Raw genomic sequence first — 23,814 nt, 5'->3', positions numbered from 1 at the left:
ATATTTAACCATTAGCAATTCAACATTACAGTATAATTGAGAGCTATCAATTTTAACATTTATTAGACTTTAAAAAACAACAATTTCTAATTTAAGTGAATTTAAAACAGTCTTCACATAAACCCTTTATAATAAATGTGACATTTACCTGTGCCCTTCAGCAAGTAAATATACAGAAATTGAATAAATCTGTCAAAAACTAAATTAAATATAAACGAATCTTTAAATCTACAAAAGTTATTGATTTCCTCTGATTTCACAGCAGCTGGTTACTAGGTTATTTGGCTGCTATTACTTTAAGAGCTGCCGCTGCTGAATGTGATGTGGATCTATCATGCATGCTTATATAGTTTAATTCATGCTTTAATATGAAATTAAATAGACTACAGCATGCGCCGTCGTATTTGTGCGTGCAACTGAAGAGCACACGCTACGAGTACAGTATAACAGCAGACAGGACAGGAAAATATGTTTTTACTGACATATGGACTGATAACATCTCATCTGATCACGGTTCACTTCTTGAAAGCTTCTGGTCACCTGTAATGTTTCTGCGCTGAAGTGAAGCTGGAGTGTGCATCTGAAAAGTCTTCTGTTTGATATGGCGTAAAAAAGTTCTGCATCTAAATAAAAATGCAATTCTTCTCAAGAAAAAAGAGAGAGCAGCAGCAGTTGTGAGTGGGGTGCAACCTTAGATCCACCCCTGTGTTAACCGCATTAAATATTTTTAAGGCCGTTAAACTGGAAAAATTAATCGCCCGCGTTAACACGTTAATTTTGATAGCACTAGTTTTTTGATAATTGCATATTTTTAATGTCAAAATTTTGACTTTTTTGCAATTTTGAGTTTATATCTAAAAATATGGACATTGTTTCTTACAATTCTAAGAAAAAAGTCAGAATTAGGAGATATAAATTTAGAATTGTGCGTTTATAAACTCCCCAACTATAAACTCTCTATATTCTGACTTTTTTCTTGGAATTCTAAGTCTACATTTTGCAATTCTGCCTTTTTTTTTCTCAGAATTACCAATTCATACAATTGTTGTTTTCTCTGAATTCTGCATTTAAATCTTGCAGTTCCTTTTTTTGTTTCCACCACAGAATAAAGAATTGCAAGTTTGTATCTCGCCATTCTGAATTTATATCTAATTCTCAGAAATGTGAGGAAAAAGTCAGAATTCAGAGATAAAAAAAAGTTGCATTTACCTTTTTATTTTTTTATTTTGTAGCAGAAATGGGCTCCTGGCCATACCTAAAGAAGTGAAAATTACTTTCTTCCCATTGTAAACTAAAATCTTGAACCTGTCAGGTTTTAGGACCTGTGGCTTCCCGTCCACAGAGGAGGCACTAAGACAGGGGACTTCTGGCTCTAACTACCACAGCAATCAATTTCTCAACAACAGGAGCTGCTTCGGACTGGGTGACAAGAGCATTCTGTTTCCCCATTCAGGATTAAGCATTGGAACAAAAGTGGAATACTGAAACATAAATATAAGGCATCATCTGATAAACCTTCTGAAGTGATAGAGAGTGAAGAAGAGGAGAGAGGTAGGACAGTTTGATAACACATGCATGCATTTAATACTTTACAAGTGAAGTTGTGTCCATAAATTCTGAAGTACTTTGTGCCCATAAAAATGCTAAAACAAATGAGATTTTTAGTTGAACCTTGGTCCACTTTAATGTTTTAGACTCAAACCCTAACCTGGACAGTTTTTTTTTTTTTAATTATTTTGTGTAATCTTCTCTTTTTTAAAAAAAAATCCAAATTTCTATCCCTCTCTATACTTTATACAGAAAAAAGTGCAAGTTTCAGAGCCAGAGTTTATGCATGTAATTGTATGTGGGAGAGTTTATAACACTACCTATAGGAGTAGCTTAATTCACAGTCTTCAGGGGCAACCAACAATCCCATTTGTCCCATCTTTGGGGGGCTTAAAGGGTCTCCCCTCCCTTCAAACTTCAGGATCATCAGGTTACCATTGCGATACGGGCCATAGCAGCGCTTTCAGCTCCAACACATATGCACAAACCTCTACTCACACATGACTCATATTACCTCCAGTCATACACTGCTGAGGATGTAGCATCAGGTCAGACATACCTTCCATATTTTTCATATCTTGTAAGTGCACAAACTTTCAGCGCTCTCCGTTTTTTATTAATCATAATTTTTTCTCTGTGTTGTAAGGCAGACGTGACTGTAGCCATCTCAGTTACCTACATCACTCATTACTGATTCATGAGTACCAGTCATTACAAGGCATTCTATGTGTGGTACAGCATACACATGGAAGCAATGAAACATTAGCATTCTTGTGAGGCACTCTGACTTTTTGTAAGGATGGTGCAGCTTGTATACATGCCATAAAATAAAAATGCTAAATTATTTTAAAGTGTAAAATTATCAAGTGTTTTATACTTCTATGTTTTTTTAAAGACTATAGTTCACACAAAAAATGAAAATTCTGTCTTCATTTATTCACCCTCACATAATTCCAAGCTTTTTATAACTTTTCCTTCTTCCATGGAACACAACAGGTATTTATAAATGCTATTATAATGAATGAGAACTTGGGTTTGTGAGCTTCTAAAAGGAAAAGCACCATAAAACAATCATAAAAATATCATAAAAGTAGTTCATCTGACTTCCCTGTTAGATTTAAAGCCTTTTGAATGCTTTGTATTAGAAACAGATTAAAATTTAAGCCATTATTGACTTATATTTAGATATTAAGTGAATGATTTGAAATTTCTGTCTGTTCTTCAGAAGACGTTTTGGTATAGTGCACTATATAGTATGCTACTTATATGGTACTTTTTTGTCATTTTGGAGCTTGACAGCTCCTCACTTTCATTATATTGAATACTGTGACCTAGATATTCTTCAAATATTCACCTTTTGTGTTCCAGAGTTTGGAACAACATAAGTATAATTTTTGAGTGAACTATCCTTTTAAGTATTTACTGTAAGTCTCTAAACTAACTTACATTTCATGCTGTTTAGCCAGATGTTTATTCGGGTCAATTGCCACAGAGAAAGCCAGGTTCATGCACCATGATGTTCTCCAGACACCTGACACACTTTCAGCTTCATGTTTTGAACACAACAGGTTGTCTTTTGCACTTTAATGAGGATCCAAGTTCTTGTGCCATTTCTCTTTTAGAAAGGACAGTGTTTGGGTAGGAGAAGCTGATCCAAGTGATCTGTACTAATGGCCTAGTACTCAACAGGCTTTTTAGGGCTACCAGGCCACATACACATATGCTTTGGGAATGAGAACAGCATTTAAATGCAATTAAAAATAAATTATTGTTCTGCGTGTGTACAAAATACAGGTGTTGCATCTTGAATTTGAGATGGTTGACATAGTGATTACCATAGAAATAGCTTTGTGTTTCTAAGTTGTAAGCAAGAAACATGAATGCCAAATATTTAAAATGTTGGTTGTTAACTATTTTTGAAGCAGTATCAGCTATAAAAGACATACTGTTCAAAAGTTTGGGGTATTATTTTTTTAAGAAATTTTCAATTGTAGTAATATTAAAAAAAAAAAAAAAAATATTGTATTTTTGGTCAAATAAATGCAACCTTGGTGAGCACAAGACTTCTATCAGAAAGTTGTTTTTGTTTTTTCAACTGAAAAAATAATTTTATAGTCTTCTCATAATTTTTCATAATTTATAGATTTTTTTTAAAGGATCAAATTAGGTTGTAAAATGTGGCTGTCAGTTTTGTAAGTTGAACTCTGAGTAGTTCATAATGAAATTAAATACTCCTAAAGACAAGTGACAAGTAATTAGCTGCAGTGTGTACGTGGACATTGTTAAATCAAAAGCTGCTTCCCAACTTCTGTCTATATGCTTTGAAATATTTTTCGAGGCCCATCAGGTACTTTAAAACTGGCCGTAACTTTCAAATTTCAACATCTGCCAACACGTTCTCACAAAAGGAAAAAATTTCCATTTGGCCTGAAATTCAAGAACTGAACAAAGGGGGAAAACTTGACTTGACTCATAAGACATCACTCTCTTTGGGATTTTAGTCCACCTGACCCCTTTCCCACAACCATCCGAGGCTTTTCAGAGGGGTTTATGGTGTCAACCTTGAGGGGATTATTGGTGATGACCCTGGGCCTTCCTCCTTTGAGCCAGGGATTACCTGAAGAATAACAAGAGAAATGGGCGAGAAAATCTGTGAAAGCAAATACCCCGAGAGCGAGGGGTGAAGGGGAACTGAAAGGTGATTATCAAAGCTCAGACTAAATAGAAATTAACACCTGGATTTGCGATGTCAAAATGGTTTCAAGAGGTGTTTGAAATAAGAACTGAAGGGGCACGGAAGGAAAAAACTTTGTTTACCGTATGATAAATTTCAAGCATGTGCTAAATGGGATTCATGCGTGTTCTTGGGAGTTATCGGCAAAGAAGAGTGTAACAGGCAAGGGTAATTTCTGTCTCTTTTCCCTTTGAAGAACACAGAGACAGAGCTTTAAAGTGTCCTAACACGTGGTTTCAATTCAAAGGCACTCCAATAAATAGCGCTCTAAATGTATGCCGCCAGTTCCCATACCGTTCTAAATCTGATTTTTGATGTAAACTATCTAGCATATTTACCATTTCTCCTCCAAATAGTTTCCAGAGATGCAGGTGTTTGCCCGTGAAATATTCTCTGACACATCCTTTTATGCCGCGCTCTGTAAACTATAGGAACGTGTTGGAGGCCTTTATCTCAGGCTTGGATCGCCGCCAGCCTCATTTACTCTTTTCAACCTGGTGGAGTGTGTGGCTTCAGGGAGCTGTGTGTTTAAGGACTTGAACTTCTAATTCCCCTGCAGTTTAGCTCTCAAACCTGACATAACAAGCTCGTACTGTAGTTGCTGTAATTGCGGTGTCACGTCTTGTTCGGTGGTAATGATGTCAGTGGAATGCACCTGTAGGGAAAGAATTAAATGGACCATTATATCTGAGGAAGACAAACCATTCACTCCCGGAAGGGGTGGGTGCTATGATCAAATGACTACTTTTTTAAAATCACAGTAATGATATATATCAAATTATAGTGATTTTATTTTACTAGAAATTCACAAACAAAAATGGTACATTTACTTTTGAAAATGTATGTATCCATGCTGAAAAGTTTTTCTTTTTTTAAGAAATTATTATTATTTTTTTTTTAGCAAGGATGAATTAAATTGATTGAACGTGAAAGATATATCCTTACAAAAAAATCTGTTTCAGATAATCTTTCTATTTATCAAAGAATCCTGATAAAATTATGTCAGTTTCCACAAATATATTAAGCAGCTGTTCTCAACATAAATGGTAATAAGAGCACCAAGTCGGCTTATTAGAAACACCTATATATGTATAAAGTTAGATGTTATTGCTTCCACTGAAGCAATAGATGTTCTTGGGAACATTCTTAAACCATAATAGAGAAAATAAATTTTTTATACATTTATGGAATAAAGGTTCCACTCAAATTGTTAAATAGATTTTTGGCACTTACCTACAGTATCGATATCAACATTTTTACAATCAGAAGTGTATAGAGTCACACCGCCCGGTCATCACTATACTTTAAGAGCCGATTTTGTAGGCAAATACAGTATTTTGATCAAACTCTTTTTGGCAGGTGGCTGTTTAGTGGCTGTAAATCAGTCATTCTTTTGTGGTTTAGCAATGATATCACTTTATAACAAGATAAGTATGTTATGTTATGACAGCGTTTTACAACATCTCGCTCACTTCTGCCATAAAATGCTTTTACATTGGGGTTTTTCAGTTCCTATGAACAGGTCTTTCATTTCCTGCTTTAACTTTAGATACTGTAAGTGGCTTTCTTGGAACACTATGAAGAACGTGACTCTTTTATCTGAGAAATCACATTTGTCTTAGTGATGAAGTCTGTGCGTGTTCTTGCCATCAACCAATCAACATTGCCTGCCTTCATTTCCTGTGGCTCCAGAGTGATTAGTCACATGGCATTTAGCCCATGAGCAAAGATGGCAAATTTAAATTATGTACTTTCCAGACAGGCATGCAGCAGCCGAGCCATTCATATGAATGGAATTGCTTACAAATAGCTTTCTCCTGGTATTACAGACCACCTTTTATTTAGTTTGCTGACATGTCTTTGGAGAGAGGGAACGTGGTTGAAGTTCGCAAGATGACGGAAGTTAGCAAGACAGCTGAAATCACTTACAGCACCTTTTAAGCCCTGTTTATTTTACTTGTGGAAGAATGATCTTTTCCAATGTGACAAGGATTTATTTTCACCATCCTAACATTGGAACAAATTTCAATATTTAGAGCGGCTGAGGACAGTTGTATACATCCACCATGAAGCCCAGTGTAAATCAGAACATCTGGGAGGAACTGGGCTGTAAAGAAAACAGCTTGAGCAGGGATTGGCCAGAGGAGCACTAACTTCACCACGCTGCCTCGGGCTCAGGATTTGTGCACCGCAAAGCAAAGCCGGGCTGTTTGATCATGACAGATTCACAACATCCTCAGCCCTTATTTTTTTCCAAATGAGTTTTCACTCGTGACTTGTTGATAGATGATATAGCTTTACTATTCACTCTGTTGTCAGGGGTGAAGAAACTTCACTTTGATGTCAAAGGCATCATATAAATTGGCTATATATAATTTTTCATATCTAATTGAGTTTTATACTGAATGTGTGTATACTTTTTAAATATATAAGCCTTTACGATCACTGAATAAAAGTATTAATTAAAAAAAATTACTGACATTAATTTCCATCTATCCATTCATCTATGTTTTACTATTTTTGTATTACTGTTTTACAATTTTATTACAATTTTTTTGTTCTTGTACAATTTTTAACAAATATCTATATGATAATTATAGATGTTTTTCCATTTTTATAATTGCATTATTATTATTATTGTTATATTTTAAAATGACATTATTGTATGTTATGTATAAATTAAAACTATTTAAATTAAAATCCCTCAATATACGATGGGCAAAACTTGTATAGATTTTCGCACAGACCAAACGATGTGGTCTTAAACAGTTTGACAACTTACAGATAATGCAGAAATGTCGTTTAGTTCACATGCAGTGGAATTAGCTGCCGAGACAGTAACTTTGTCTGTTTCTAAGGTGTATTTCGAGTGTAGCAATAAACAAGTCTGAGGCCAAATCTCACAAATCCCTAAGACCAGAGGAATCAAGTCTGCATTCCAAAACAGTTGCTGTTCTCCACCCATGATAATTATTCTAAAGAAGCATCAGTCCGTCTGTACCCTGTCACAGCAGATACCAAACATGGTTTAAAGCGAGTGATGAGACTGTCCAGGTGAAACCCATGTGCTGCAGCAGTTTCTTTAAATACCGTTCATGTCTGTGTTTTCCAGCCATGGAGAGAGCTGCTTTCGTGACTGCGAGGGTTAGAATGTCCAAGTGTTTATTTCAGGACTGTTAACAATTCATACTTAACTGTTCCTGATGTCATTTCGCTCTTTTACTGGCATCCAGAACCTTATTCAGGCTTGCTTGTAAAGTCGCTCCTCACCTGCCAAAAGTGTTGAAACAATGTAAATACTGTATGTATTTTGTCCTGGCAAAGGTCTTCTGCTCTGCTTTGAAAGGTGAGACACAACTATTTGGGCTAAAACGTTCAGATTCAGAAAATGCAATCATTGTTCGCATGTATTTTTGAATTAATTTATAAGTTGTTTTGAATAAATATGGAATCCTCTTTCCACTATGGAAATAAAAATAAGAAATATATTTATATCACAATTCTGAATTCTGAGTTTTTTTTTTTTTTTTAGACTTAGTGTACATCTCAGAATTAATTTATTTTTTTCCCATCAGAATTCTTAATTTACATCTCACAATTCTGACATTTTTTCCAGAATTCTTAGTTTACATCTCACAATTTTGCCTTTTTTTTAATCAGAATTCTGAGTTTACGTTTCGCAATTCTGGAATCTTGGACTTTTTTTCTCAAAATCCTGAATTTACATGTCACAATTATTTTTTGTTTCAACCATGAAAAAACCATGTGACTTTTTATTTCACAATTTGTGAGCCTTTTTTGCTCACAGTTGCCAGTTGATATTTCACAATTCAGACTTTTCTTCTCCGAATTGCAAGAAAAAATTCAGAATTGTGAGATAAAAAGTCACAGTTACTTTATTTTTTTATTCCATGGTGGAAACAAAAAAGAATTGTGAGATGTAAATTCAGAATTCTGAGAAAAAAATAAGAATTAGATTAAAAATGTAAATAATTTTTTTTCCGCATGGCAGAAATAGATATATAAATGAATAAATATTAATGTGAAGGCTTTTAAATGACATTTACTCACCCTCATGGGGAATAAAAATACTATTGAAGTCATCAACTGTGTGATTACCAGCATTCTTCAAAATATCTTATTTTATGTTCAACATAAAACATAACATAAAAGAAACTCGTACAGGTTTGGAGCGACATAAAGTTGAGAAAATGATGACAAAATTTTCGTTTTCGGGTGAACTATTCCTGATTGTATAAGCCTGAAATTTGTGATCTGTATTATACCAACAAGAACGTTGTGCATTAATACATTAGCAGCTTGGATTAATAAATTATAACCTACTTAAGTCCTGTATATGTTGACAAATAGAAAAAACAAGGCCTTGAAATGATGTGCAGAGCTTTTTTAGTCTCTAATTCATGCTACTCAAAGGGAAATATTTCAGCTTGTTCCTAAACCTACCAAGACCTCCTGATTCTGGTCAGAAGATCCAGCACATCTGTTTTAGATTGAAATAGCCTGACAGAAGCGGTCAGATTTAGGTTTCTTTGCCTTCATGCCTGCGATTTCCCCACAGTTACTCAGTAGCAGTTATTCTTTAATTGGCACACCTCTACACAGAGAAACAGGAAGGGTGTCGAGAAAATTGGACAGTTGTCAGTTGGTCTAAATTGCCTGCTATTATGCTTTTTAAGACAGCTTCCGCAAAATAACATCCAGAGGGCAAACAAGAGAAAATCTCAGGCTCTGGATTCCAAGCAGGCCGGAGCTAGCCGACAGCATGCAATCCTACAGAAGCATTCGCTTGGCCAGGAGCATCAATGCAGTGCAGTGATACCTTTGATCAACTCACCATGAATGCATTTTTTCTCTCAAGTATAGTTGTCGATAAGATAGCTGACTGTCAGTGCAAGCAAATTTACTAAAACATCATTATTTATAAGACTTAAGGCATTGGTGAAGTATTTGAATTGATGCCCACACAAAAGCATTTGCTATGTATTTGTTTTACTTATGAGGTAAATCCTTGTTCTACTCCATGTTTTTGGCAGCTTCTACAAACAATTTGATTAGGCCACGCCCATACAAAGTGACATCATGCATGGTAATCAGGTCTAAGGTATGAAATAGTATTGAAATAATGTAAATAATTATGTAAAAAATTCAAAATATTAATACATTTATAAAAATAGGCTTTTGCAAATAATTCATGAAAATAATAAATTTATTTAAAAAAAAATATATATATATAAATATTTAACGTAGGGTTATCATGGAGTTTTGTAAATCATTAATCATGAATTTTAAATATTTTACCATTTTAAATAGTTTCTTATATGGTAACAGTTTATAATGTTAAATAATAATAATAAAAAATTAAACCATAAAAAAACCATATGTAATATGTTGTAAATATTTTTTATATTTTACCATTTTAAATTGTTTCTGATATGGTAAAAAATTATAATGTTAATTTTCATTTAAAGAAATAGTTATTTTTAAAAATATTAATAAACATGTAGGGCTCTCATGCATTAGAATTGGTCTCAGGTGTAAAAATAGTGTGTGAAGTAAAGTATTTCTTATATGTTACAGAAAATTACTGTAAATGAAAATGAAAAATATAAATATTTTTAGACACTGTTTTTCTGATGGATTTGTAACTTGATTCTTATATGGGGAAAAAAGTTCATATTAAGTTAAAAATACATCTTTTTCTAAAAGTTTTTTTTCTATTAATAATAATATTAATAATATAATTATAATAATAATAATAACTCATAATCAATTAATTAATTATAATAATTAATAAACAAGATCATCATGTAATCTCAGGTTAAGTATCTGATAGAAACATTTGAATGCTAAACTATTGGAAATCCAAACAACAAAAATAATTTAGTGAATAAAAGTCCTTTGACTTCCTTTATACTTGTGTACTCAAGCTCAGTTCAAAACATGTATTACATCTAGACAAATCATGTCAAAGAGGGCGGCACAAGTGGGTTACTAAACGAATTCAGGTGTATGAAGTAAAAAATAAATATTCATAATATAAATGACTTATAAACATACTTTATAATGAACTTTTTAATGGTATCAAAGTTTATCAAATGTAGTCTCTACTCTTTCATGTGATGTTATTCTTCTGCAGTTTATTTTTTATGCATTCTCATACTTTTATGTACTGAAATGGTTTTGGATCATCTTTTCAGTTTTTTTTTTTTTTAATTTAGAAAGAACAAATCTGGCAAGCTTGACAAGATCATCTTGTTGTCTGCCTGTTGTGCATGTGAATCAACATTAGAGCATAGTTGTAGTTTTTTGTGAATACATTCAGTCCGCCTCTCTGTCCTGCAGTCTTCATTGCTTAGATGTGGCTTCTACACAGAGTAAAAATCAGCAAATTTAGCCATAACTCAACACAGCGAGGGGGCCTCCGCACAGGGCTGTCCCAAGCGCCAGCGCACCCACTGTTGTCCAAGTAAATGATGTAGCTTCTGTTTCTCATTGAGGGAATTTGTTGAAATAGTTAAATTACACAGCTGGTGGTTTAGAGAAGTGCACAGGAGATCTGGATTTACGCTTGGGAGATGTGAGTAATATTTTACACTGATGTCTTCATATTTAAGCACTCAGACTCTTTCTCTTGTGGGAAAAGTCAACCTGTTTTCTTTACTCTGAAAACAAAAGAGAGTCTCAGCTGTGTTTTTGGAAAGGAAACGGAAGATGCTCATTATGAGACCATTGATGCATTTGAAATTTGAAAACAGGGAATCAACAAGATAGATATCTTGAGAGAGATCAGGGCATGTTTTGCTATATCTTCTCTCTAAGTCTGTAAAAATAGGGCACAATATATTTTGTTAATATGAAGGAAATCATTGATTTTTCACAGGGTGTTTTACACATATTTTGAATTATGCACTGCAATATCTACATTATGATGTGTTTTAGGTTAAGGAAATATCCTTTTTTTTAAATCACTGGTTGTGTTTTATGCAAACATACACATTTGGTTTACAGTGATGTATTGAATAGTGTTGTTGTGAATTTACAACATCTCCACAGTAACGTTATCTGGTCGGCTGATTTGGATTAGGTTCTGTCTAAATGATTTGTGATAGTCTTGGAAGCATCATTTAGCATTAGTCAAAAGTTATAAACAAATGAGTAATGTTTTGGAATGTATGTCCTCATTTTCCAGCAAAAATGCATTTAGAAATTTACAGCTGCAACGGAGTTACATTACAGCCAATGTTGCAATAGTTTTCATTATTTGTAAATTGTAATGTAAATTCCAATAAATATTTTAATAAATTGTTAGTTGAAAATAGTTTCTGTTAATATTCAATGAAAAATAGAAATATATTTTATAAAGAATTATCCTAACTAAGGCTGGTCCAAATTTTTGAATGGTGGTGTAATTATGAATGATTTATATATATATATATATATATATATATATATATATATATATATAAGATGTTTCTTTATATTTTTGAAAGTATCTTATGCTAACTAAGGCTGCATTTTTTTTTACCAAAAATATAGTAAAAGCAGTAATATTATTAAATATTGTTACAATTTAAAAAAAATTAACGGTTAAAATATAATTGCAATTTTAAAGTGCTGTTTATTTCTGTAATGCAAAGATGAATTTTCAACATCATTACTTGTCTTCAGTGTCACATGATCCTTCAGAAATCATTCTAATATGCTAGTTTGGTGATCAAGAAGCATTTCTTTTTATCTTTGATGAACAGAAAGCTCAAAACATAGAAATAAAAATGTATTGTAACATTATAAATATCTTTCAGCCCCCTGATTGTTGAATAAAAGTATTAATTTATTCCAAAAATAAATAAATAAATCATACAGACCTCAAACCTTTGAATTAATAATTTTCAAAAATAAGGGCAAGCAACAATCTGAACTAACTACCTAACTGTGTCAGTGAACAAAAATATATATTCATTGTTGAGCCCTACTTCTTTTGATTCTCTCTCTTTATGTGCTTCTCTGGAGCTTGTATAAATTTGATAAATAGATTTTGACTTGACTAAACTTTAACTGTCATATCTGTTCATCAAGAAACAAAAATGACTGTTTTAGGCAGTCCTGGGGGAGGCCTGAGCACCTGTCTGATACAATAGCCTGAGCCTTACACTGTGTACCACACACATACAGCCTCTGGCTACTCACTCTGACAGAGGAAGTGATGTGTGTGCATTCCACTGTGATGACCAGTCCTCACAGGAAGAGCAGGTCCTTCATCTTGATCATGTTGACCTGCTGGGTGGCTGTTTGCAGAACACTATGCACTGGTGTGTGCATTCAGCTGTAGGAGTTTTTAGCTGAATAAAAACTTATGCCCATAGTATGTTATGCAGATTTGACATTACATATTCTTCGACACATATTCAAGGTTTCAAGATTATTTCACTGTTAATTTAGGGTTTTTATACTCATATATCTTATATATAAAGGAATAGTTCACCCAAAAAGGAAAATTTGCTTAAACTTTATTCACCCTCGGACCATCCAAGATGTAGAAGAGTTTGTTTCTTCATCAGAACAAATTTGGAGAATTGAGCATCACATCACTTGCTCAGCAATGGATCCTCTGCAGTGAATGGGTGCCGTCAGAATGAGAGTCCAAACAGCTTATAAAAACATCACAATAATACACAAGTAATCCACACCACTCCAGTCCATCAGTTAATGTCTTATGAAGTGAAAATCTGTGTTTGTAAGAAACAAAACCATCATTAAGAGAAACCGTCACTTCCAGCTAAAATATGAGTTCTCTATCCATAACATGCTTTCTCCAGTGAAAAAGTCATACTGCTCAAGTACTGTTTGCAAGTGAAAACAGTCCATAACAGTTCTAAATGAATATATTGGTGGATATTGATGTGAGAGGACAACGGGCCAGAAGAGACGGTTTGAGATAAAACGTCTTAATGATTCATTTGTTTCTTACAAACATGCAGCTTTTCACTTTAAAAGATGTTAATTGATAGACAGGAGTGGTGTGGATTATTGTGATATTTTCATCAGGTGTTTGGACTCTCATTCTGACGGCACCCATTCACTGCAGAGGATCAATTTGTGAGCAAGTGATAATGCTACATTTCACCAAATCCATTCCAATGAATAAACAAACTCAACTGAACTATTCCTTTAATTATGTATGTACAATTATGATATTTCTGATAACCCTAACACTAACTTGGGCATGGATTTTAAGCCTGGATTTTTTTCATTAGAAAGGTAAAAGCACACCTCGTCAGTGAGCTGCATGATATCTGTTATGTCTGTAGCACTAATGGTGTTACTCACCAAAGTTTAAAACTTAGGGTCAGGGGTTTGATCATGTTTCACATGTAAGTCATACATGGCTGTTTATGTCTAGTGGAGATGAGATATGGAAATCTTTGTATAATTGCTAACAGGTTGTTTATGTGATGGTACAATAATGTCCAGTTCTATATCCAGAGCTGATTATATGGCCCCATCTGGATTCATCACCATCTGTTGTCAATAACACCAGCACCATATAACACCAATAAGTCTTTCACACCATCTCATAACAGACCTCATACAGCCAGCCATCGTGTATGTGAGTGTGCTTGTGTGCATTATGGTTATATTAACAATCATAAATTTGTCAGGGAAACATTGATAAACTATATTTGTGGCATTGAAATTTCAATTGCTGTCAAGCCGGCTTTGTCATTGTGGCCAAGCGGCCTAAATAAATGTTCTTTATATCCTAACAAATTTCCTTCTGTAATTATACAACTCATACTAATATGATTTATGATTTTCTCCTGGCAGATGATCAAACAAGTGGAAAATGTTGTAGACTTACATGGAAGAAAGAGTTGGAGCCATAAAATAATAGAGACTAGGGCTATTTTGACAAAGTTAATTGTAAAAAAAAAATATAATACAATTTATTGTATTCAGTCATTTTATATTTTTAAAGAATATATAATTTGTAGAAAAAACAAATATTTATATATATATATATATATATATATATATATATATATATATACAGTCATGGCCAAAAATATCGGCACCCTTGGTAAATATGATCAGAGAAGGTTGTGAAAATTAATCTGCATTGTTAATCCTTTTCATCTTTTATTTAAAAAATTCACAAAAATCTAACCTTCCATTAGATAATAAGAATTTAAAATGGGGGGAAATATCATTATGAAATAAATGTTTTTCTCTAATGCACATTGGCCACAATTAACGCCACCCTTTTATTCAATACTTTTTGAAACCTCTATTTGCCAGTTTAACAGCTCTAAATGTTCTCCTATAATGCCCGATGAGGTTAGAGAACACCTGACAAGAGATCAGAGATCATTCCTTCATCCAAAATCTCTCCAGATCCTTCAGATTTACAGCTCCATGACGGTGCTTCTTCTCTTCAGTTCACCTCACTCATCTTCTACAGGGTTCAGGTCAGAGGACTGGAATGGCCATAGCAGAAGCTTGGTTTTGTGCTCAGTGACCCATTTTTGTGTTGTTTTTTAGGTTTGTGTTTGGATTATTGTACGGTTGGAAGATCCAAACATGGCCCATTATAAGATTTCTAACAGAGTCAGTTACTTGATTTTTTATTTTTTATCTGTTGGTATTTGATAGAATCCATGATGCCATGCGTCTAAACAAGATGTCCAGGACCTCCAGCAGAAATATAGGCCCACAACATTTAGTTTCATCTGACCATAGAAGCCAGTCCCATTTGAAGTTCCAGTCGTGTCTGATAACTGAATATGTTGGAGTTTGTTTTTGGATGAGCTAGGAGAATATTTCTTGAAACCCTCCCGAACAACATGTGGTGATGTAGGTGCTGTTTGACTATTTTTTTAAGGTTTTCTGACCCTGAGACTCAACTATTTCCTGCAATTCTCCAGCTGTGGTTCTTGGAGAGTCTTTAGCCACTCAAACTCTCCTCCTCACCGTGCATTAGGACAATATAGACACGTCCTCTTCCAGGCAGTTTCGTAACATTTTATGTTGATTGGAAATTCTTAATTATTGCCCTGATGGTGGAAATGGACATTTTCACTGCTCTAGCTCTTTTCGTAAAGCCATGTCACTAATTTGTGAGGCTCAATTATCTTTTGCTGCACATCAGAAATATATTCTTTGATTTTTCTCATTGTGATGGATGATTAAGGGAATTTGGGCTTTGTTTTCCCTCCTATTTATATTTCTGTGAAACACAAAGCCATGGCTGGATAATTTCATGTTCATAATCACCCTGGAGTGCTCAAAATTGTGAATATGAATGGGAATATACTTCAGAGATATTTTACTCATAAGAATTTCTAGGGGTGCCAATAATTGTGTCCAACGTGTATTTGAGAAAAACATTTATTTCATAATGATATTTCCCCCCATTTTAAATTCTTATTATCCAATGAAAGGTTAGACTTTTGTGATTTTTTTAAATAAAAGATCAAAAGGATTAACAATGCAGATTAATTTTCACAGCCTTCTTTGATCATATTTACCAAGGGTGCCAATATTTTTGGCCATGACTGTATATATATATATATATATATATACATATACATATATGTATATGTGTGTGTGTGTGTGTGTGTGTGTGTGTCATTGTGTCAAAATGATCCATTTTTATTTTTTTTGCCAAAAATCATTAGGATATTAAGTAAAGATCATGTTCCATGAATATATTTTGTACATTTTCTACCATAAATATATCAAAACTTAATTTTTGATTACTAATATGCATGGCTAAGGACTTCATTTGGACAACTTAAAAGGCGATTTTCTCAATATTTAGATTTTTTTTTTTGCACCCTCAGATTCCAGATTTTCCTATCCTTTCGACAGAAATATTGTCCTATCCTAACAAACCATGCATCAGCTTTCAGATTATGTATAAATCTCAGTTAAAATAATTGACCCTTATGACTTGTTTTGTGGTCCAGGGTCACACACACACACACACACACACATATATATATATATATATATATATATATATATATATACGCACACACACACTATATACTATTTTGTGTGGCTGTGTGAAATATATATTAGAACATAGCAAAAACTGCACAAAAATAATGCATCTTCGCTGTAATTTATATACAGTTGAGTTAATTTGTTTGCCACTGTGAATTGAACCCATGTTTTTTATCTAGGTATTTTTCATACTTTGAAAACAAGTTTCATCTGACTAGCTTGTAGCTTCTTTTTGGCAGGAAGGTCAGAACATGCCTGCCATTTCACCTTATCCTAAACCTCAATGATTCTCATTTTACGTAATGCCATGTGACAGCTTCCCATGAAGCAATGTAGACTGTAGCACAAGTCTTCAGTGTGCACTAAAGCAGATGCTGCCTGTGTCCACGGACTACTAGTCCACAGACCCAGGGCCAGCACAAAGCCACGCTTCATCCCTGAGCTCTGCCACACATGAGTGCTTAGAGAAAGCTGCCCTCCAGACGCTGGAATCCATAGCTCTGGCTGCAGATAAGGCCGTGCGTATGTGTGCTTTGGAAGGGCTCACGTTACACACTGAAACCCTTGCCACCCAGGAACTGTTACCATATGAAAGCAGACTGTTTTGAAAGGAGAGCACCGCCTGGCTCGGCTCTTTGTGTCAGTGCGATAACACCAACTATGCCAGACGGAACGTGTTAAATTGTCTCTATCACAGCTAATGAGTTTGAGGTCAGTGGCTGAGGATTTCTTAGACCACCTCCATAAGCCACACAGAAAGGTTGAGATCCAAAGAAATTTTCTGGAGGTTTGTGTATGTTGTGGCAGTCGGATGGTTTGGGTGTGGGGTGTAAGTTGATGTGTGTCACATTTGGGTTTTGGTCTGTCTTGTTTGTCTGCGCACGTCACGCTTGAGCAGTAATTTGACAGTGATTACTACATCACTCATAGAAGATGTTACTTATCCGCTGAAACATGGTCTGAAATGTGCATTTTTTCCCCCAGCATTTCACCCATACATTCATGGAAGGAATGTATTTGGACAGATGAGGAGTTTCTCCCTGTAGGAAAGAAATAGGAGATCTTTTTAATATGACAAATGTTTTTCCTTGACGGCAGCGAGATGTCAATTTTAGATGTTTGTCTTCAGAAAAAAGGCCTAATCTAACATATCTCCCCTCCTGGGTCTGGTGAATCATTTTTTGTAAATCTGTCTGTATGAATCGATTCACTAGAATCCAACGCTGCATGAGTGATACGCGTGCGGTAAATGGTAATTATGTGAAATTACAGCTTGCTTCATACTTTTCTGTACCTCTCTGCAGAGGAGCTGGAAGCAGAAGATGCCACGCTGGTCGATACATGTACCATGAGGAGCACAGGAGAGCTACGCTAAAGACAAACGGGAGAAAACAGTTCACCTGGACACATTTCACAGGTACACATACTCTTTTTTTCCTCTTTAGCACAAGATTACCTGTGTAAAGTGCAGATATAAACCTATTTTTAAAAAGTCAAAGCTATGCTATGCTAGTTTGCGGAGGTTCAGGCTGTGCTGATATGAGGGATTTCTACTGCTTGAATAGCTGTCAATTATAGGATATAGTCCTGGCTCCCAGATTCAACAAAAAGTACCAAAAAGTCCATTGGACAGTAATTTGGATATTGTACCATGGTACTACCATAGTTTTGGAGTATACAGCTAATGCTAAACAATTACAGTGAAATTTGTATAGTTTATAGATATGGTAATCATTCGGTATTATTATGGTACCAATCTGATATCACTGTACTGTCAAAATATTCAGTTGAAAAGACTATAAAACATTCTCTTGTTGAGTATTTTCGTTCAAAAATGTATTATATTAGATAATTGATACTTAAAACTGTTTAACTAGGTTTTATACTGTATATTCACTATAATGTGTCTTAATAATGTTATCAGAAAGTAGATTAGGTGTGACCATATGACCATCGGTATCTGAAAAAATATTTTATATATACAAATATAATATATATAAATAAGACTTTCAGCTACAGATGTGTGTGTATGTGTATATATATATATATATATATACATATATACACATATGTGTGTGTGTGTGTGTGTGTGTGTGTAAAATATATATTAGAAAAAAAAGTTTGGAGCTTTATTGAGCTTTTTTTTTTTTTTTTTTTAAATCTACAGATTTCAACCATCATATTGTTTATCTACCATTCTTTTGCTGTATACCTTTATCAGCCAGTGTCTGTGCATCGCTATGCAGAAGAAAATCTAAAGAAATCTGGCATCATATTTGTTTGTATGTTATTCTGTGTGATGAAATCTAACATTAATCTGTGCCATACTCAGGTCACGTTGAGCCCATGCGGTGGTCCATGCTAGCCCTGCTGCTCTTGTCCTGCAGCCAGATGTTTGCCCAGCGCCCAGGTGACATCTGTCCACAAAACACTGACCACGAACAGCATGATGTCACGGCCGACCCTGTGCCGACCGTGGATCCTAAACTCTTCAACAAGAGACGGTACCGCTCACCCCGCGTTCTGTTCAGTGAACAGCCCCCCGACTCAGAGCCCGCTGGGCACCAGACGAGGAGCAGGATGAAGAGAAAAGCAGGAGCACCTCAACACCGTGGAGTTTACTCCGTCTGTGAGAGCGTTAGCACTTGGGAGGGAAATAAAACCAAAGCTACGGACATCTCGGGCAACGAGGTCACCGTCTTGCCCGACGTAATCATCAACAACTCCAAGAAAAAGCAGTACTTTTTTGAGACGACGTGCAGCAGCGGGCGGACCGGAGGATCCGGGTGTTTGGGAATCGATGCACGCCATTGGAACTCGTACTGTACCAATTCACACACGTTTGTGCGAGCGCTGACTTCATTCAAGAACCTGGTGGCGTGGAGACTCATAAGAATCGATGTAGCTTGTGTGTGTGTGCTGAGCCGAAAGTCTTGGAGACAATAACAAACTGGCTGCTTTCCAACACGTCCTTATGATATCAAACTCATATTCCTCTTTGTGATGGTGGACATTTTCCTTGTGCAAACCATTAATGACAACTCCTGACATAAAACAGACCATCTAAGGAGGATAAATATGTGTTTTTGTCATAGGACGCTACGATGGACTTTTTCAGTTCTTTTTTATGCATTTCTGTCTTAAGATAATTGTTTTCTTTTGCAGCAGTACGAGAACATGTACATTGTTGTGTGGTAATTGTTATTTATTAAACCGCATCATTATTGTCTAGTTTATTTTGTGCATATTAGGAAATGAGGTCATTTTAAAGAAACATTTTGAGTTAAATAAACTTAAAATTAAAAATCTGTCATCATTTACTCGTACATGAAAACCTCAGTCTCTGTTCATTATAATTGCATTGACCTTTTGTCATTTTTTGGTTCTGTAGAAGAAATAAAGTCATACAGATTTGGAACGACATGAAAGTGAGTAAATGATGACAGAAATTTCACTTTTGGATGAACTTATTGTCAGTGTAACTTTAAAAGTAACCTAATTTACTAACTAAAACATGTTCATGGTATTATTGATTGGTGCACATTATTCCAAAGAAAACAAAATGACTGAATGACTTTTTATTTTTGGCTGATGTCCATGTGGAATGCCCCTCCTGTGAACAAATTTCCACAGACAGCTTGTCAGTCAGTCAGTCACCAATGTTTAAAAAAGTCCTGGGCCCAGTTGCAAGAAGTGTATTGTCAAGGGTTTTCTTAACCTTAGGGACTTCTTACAGACGTCTACTGGCCTACATGTTCTTGTTAAATATCTTGACTCTGAAACATATCATCTTATCAAATTAAAATGGTTTGGAAATGGTAAAACAAACATGTTTTATGTTGACCTAAGCTCTTTCGACAGCATTTGTTCTGTTGATTACCACAGAAAATAATTTGACATGAAAACTAAATATGAAAAAGTTTTTTTTTTCTTCCATAGTGCACTTAGACAAGCATGCAGTAATATAAATAAATACTTAAAAGGCTAGTTCACCCAAAAATTATTTTTTCATTTTTTAGTTACAGTAGTTTGTTGACCTAGAAAAATAGATCAATTTTACAGGTCAAATAAACTTATAACAGAAGTGACCTTTATTTTTTTGCATTTAAATGCTGTCCCACTAGGCGTCCAGTGTAACTGCATTACTATAAATATTTCACATTGTCCAGATTATTTTCTGTGGTCATTGACAGCATGCCATACTGTTGACAGAGCCAAATCAAGAATATTCCTTTAAATGTTTTCCATTGTGCTGTAAGCCCAAAAAAGCCATTGAACTTTACAGAACAGCCTCAGTTTAAGCTTTCGGGAATTAGTTGTTTTTTTTCCTGGTTTTGATATAAAAAAAATAAAAAAAGCGCCGTGACTCAGACACGACCTCCAGCCATGTGGCAGAGAAACTAAACGGTTGGGGCAAATTTTGTCAGACAATTTCAGTAAGCCGGAAAGTTTACAGAAACTGTTGGTGGGACCGACCTCACGTTTCAACAGATGTGCCTCACACACATGGAAACGGACCCACGCTGGAATGCATTAGATGTTCCCCTTCCAGAGGAGAACTGGCCTTGAGAGTGGAAATAGTTAAAAAGCAATTCTAACAACCACAAACAGGTGTGTCACTCCAATCAGACTTTGAATACATTTGTTTAGGCAGCATGTGGAAGTCTTAAAAAAACCGATGGATCGCACTGTGAGACCCACCTCAGGTTTGATTGTGTAAACAGAGGGAGACCACATGCCAAAGGTCAGGTGCATGGCCAAATGATGAGGTCATGTCTGGAAGCCTGAAAGCCACAGGTCTGCAAGGTCAGACGGCAAAGTTCGGGTGGAATAATCAACAAGATTTTTAGGTTTATGTGTCACATCACCCATGAGGTCCTTCATCAGCACATGTTTGTTTAGCGATATAGTGCGGGTCAAATAAAAGGGTCATAATTTCAAACAAAGTCACTTTCACACAACCATTTGCTCTCATTAGAAGAGGATGTTGTGTGGTCAACGGTAATTTCAAACAGCTCTGTGTACTCAAGAATTTTCCTCACGCTCATGTTAATGGAACAAACAAGCGTGTCTCTAATTGTTTGTAGGACAGCTCCCTGTGGAGAGTCTGCTGTGACAAATCCAAAAGAGCCCCTTTTGTTTAATTCACAAAGAATATTAACGAGATTAATGAACTGTGGATGGTACTGACACACCGTGGAGATCCCAAACAAGGCGTGTGCGTACTACAGTGTAGGATTTATCGTCTTCAGAAAGGCTAAAGATTCCCTAATTACATTCACATAAAAGTCTCAATCTTAATCGAGAGATAATAGTGAATTAAGGTACCTAAAGCTATAAGGTGTACAGTAAATAGACCAATTCAAAAACAAACAACAGTCGCCCTCTAGTGGTTCATTCACAAATCTACAATGGATGAGGGCAGTAGGCCTATTTAATGTTGCCATTCTCTTCTGTAATAGTATGAATGAGTTTTTTATTTATTTTTTATTTTGTGTGTGTGTGTGTGTGTGCAGAAATAAGATTCCAGATGTCATGTAACTCAGTTTTACTTGCCATTTGGTCCGTTGTTGTACAATATTGAAAGAACACGTGTTTGTAGCATACATATTTTATCACTAGAGGGCGCACTGCTCTTATAAACTTATTCTATGTTGTTTTAATTAAAGTAACATGTTTAATTGCTCATATACTAAATATATTAAATATCACTTGTCCTGATTGTATTGCAGCTTTATAGAAGGCCGTTCATTCAAGGGTTTACTTGATTCATATAAGCATTTTCTTGACTAAACTTGAGATAACATTTTTTTTAAATAGCAGCATTTCCACTTTGAAATGAAACAGAGATGACCACAATAATTCCCTTAATTAAAATAAAACAATTATAAAATAAAGAAATATAATAAACAAATAAGTATAAAGCTTTACTACAATGTGTAATTTTAAAATATTTATTATTCTTCTTTTTTAGAGTCATATCAGTGTCTAAATCCTAAATAAGTCTACACTGTATGTATGTAAAAACCATATTCAGATTTTGCCGGCTGTATAATCCTGAACTCAGATGATGGTCAAAGCCTGTAGGGTTACTCAAATGTATGTTTTATAAACCTTAGATGGTCATTGTGCTTTGAGAGATAGGTTGATCTCTTCTTTGTTTGGTGCAACTTGTGTTTTGACATCATTGCATTAAAACATTTTAAAGTTTATACAAAAACAGGGAAGGTCAAAGACCACTACCAAAGTAAATATAGTCAAACTATATAAATTATGTATAATATAGAGGCTGGGTTTACATGCAAAAATACACAAACACTCATGGGTTTGAATAAATATAGTAAAATGACAGTCTCTCCTGAAAATGTGAGAAAGATTATCTCAAGATTATCTCAGCGTGTCCTGAGTTTGACCTCAAACCGTTAGACAATGCATCCTCTCACCAATGAGATGACAGTGATTGTGACTGATGTATTGGGTAGTGAGACAAACCTTATGAAAGAGACTCAATAATGAATACCCTGAATGTCTGACCACATCATGAAGGCGTTGTAAATTACACCACAGGTTCAACATAATGCCTGAAAGCAATTCTGAAAACTGCAAAACAATGTATTTTGTGTCTAAAAAAAAAAAAAAAACCTTTTTAAAGTTCTTATATAAATACTTTTACTACTAACATAAAACTTTTTAATATATATATATATATATATATATATATATATATATATATAAAACTATATATAAATATATATAACTTTTTTAATTAATTTTTAATTTAATTTAATTTTTAATTACTTTTTTAATTTAATATAACCTTTATATTTAATACAAACTTTTTCATAATTTAATATCAACTTTTTCATATTTTTAAATCTTATTATTATATGTGTTTTCATGTTAAAATATTAAAAAGTTTATATTATAATTATAATATATAATAGGATTTTAAAAACAGGACTATCTATCTATCTATCTATCTATCTATCTATCTATCTATCTATCTATCTATCTATCTATCTATCTATCTATCTATCTATCTGTCTGTCTATCTGTCTGTCTGTCTGTCTGTCTGTCTGTCTGCCTGTCCGTCTGTCCGTCTATCAATCCATCCATCTATCTATCTATCTATCTATCTATCTATCTATCTATCTATCTATCTATCTATCTATCTATCTATCTATCTATCTATCTATCTATCTATCTATCTATCTATCTATCTATCTATCTATCTATCTATCTATCTGTCTGTCTATCTGTCTGTCTGTCTGTCTGCCTGTCCGTCTGTCCGTCTGTCCGTCTATCAATCCATCCATCCATCTATCTATCTATCTATCTATCTATCTATCTATCTATCTATCTATCTATCTATCTATCTATCTATCTATCTATCTATCTATCTATCTATCTGTCTGTCTATCTGTCTATCTGTCTGTCTGTCTGTCTGCCTGTCCGTCTGTCCGTCTGTCCGTCTATCAATCCATCCATCCATCTATCTATCTATC

General features: G+C 34.5%; 1 protein-coding gene across 1 annotated transcript; it reads left to right on the top strand.

Moving 5' to 3' along the window:
- Positions 1 to 1,381: 1,381 nt before the first annotated feature.
- Positions 1,382 to 19,538, top strand: LOC306879385 (nerve growth factor-like). Its single transcript, XM_079432281.1, has 3 exons — positions 1,382 to 1,551; positions 17,614 to 17,726; positions 18,642 to 19,538. Exons 2-3 carry the CDS (start codon positions 17,651 to 17,653, stop codon positions 19,253 to 19,255), a joined length of 690 nt encoding a protein of 229 aa, XP_079288407.1. The 5' UTR covers positions 1,382 to 1,551; positions 17,614 to 17,650; the 3' UTR covers positions 19,256 to 19,538.
- The last annotated feature ends 4,276 nt before the right edge of the window (positions 19,539 to 23,814 follow it).

Source organism: Barbus barbus (assembly GCF_936440315.1).
Source record: "Barbus barbus genome assembly, chromosome: 13".
In the NCBI taxonomy this organism is placed as follows: domain Eukaryota; kingdom Metazoa; phylum Chordata; class Actinopteri; order Cypriniformes; family Cyprinidae; genus Barbus; species Barbus barbus.
The sequence above is the reverse complement of the archived record's forward strand: the minus strand, read 5'-3'. Positions and strand labels throughout refer to the sequence as shown.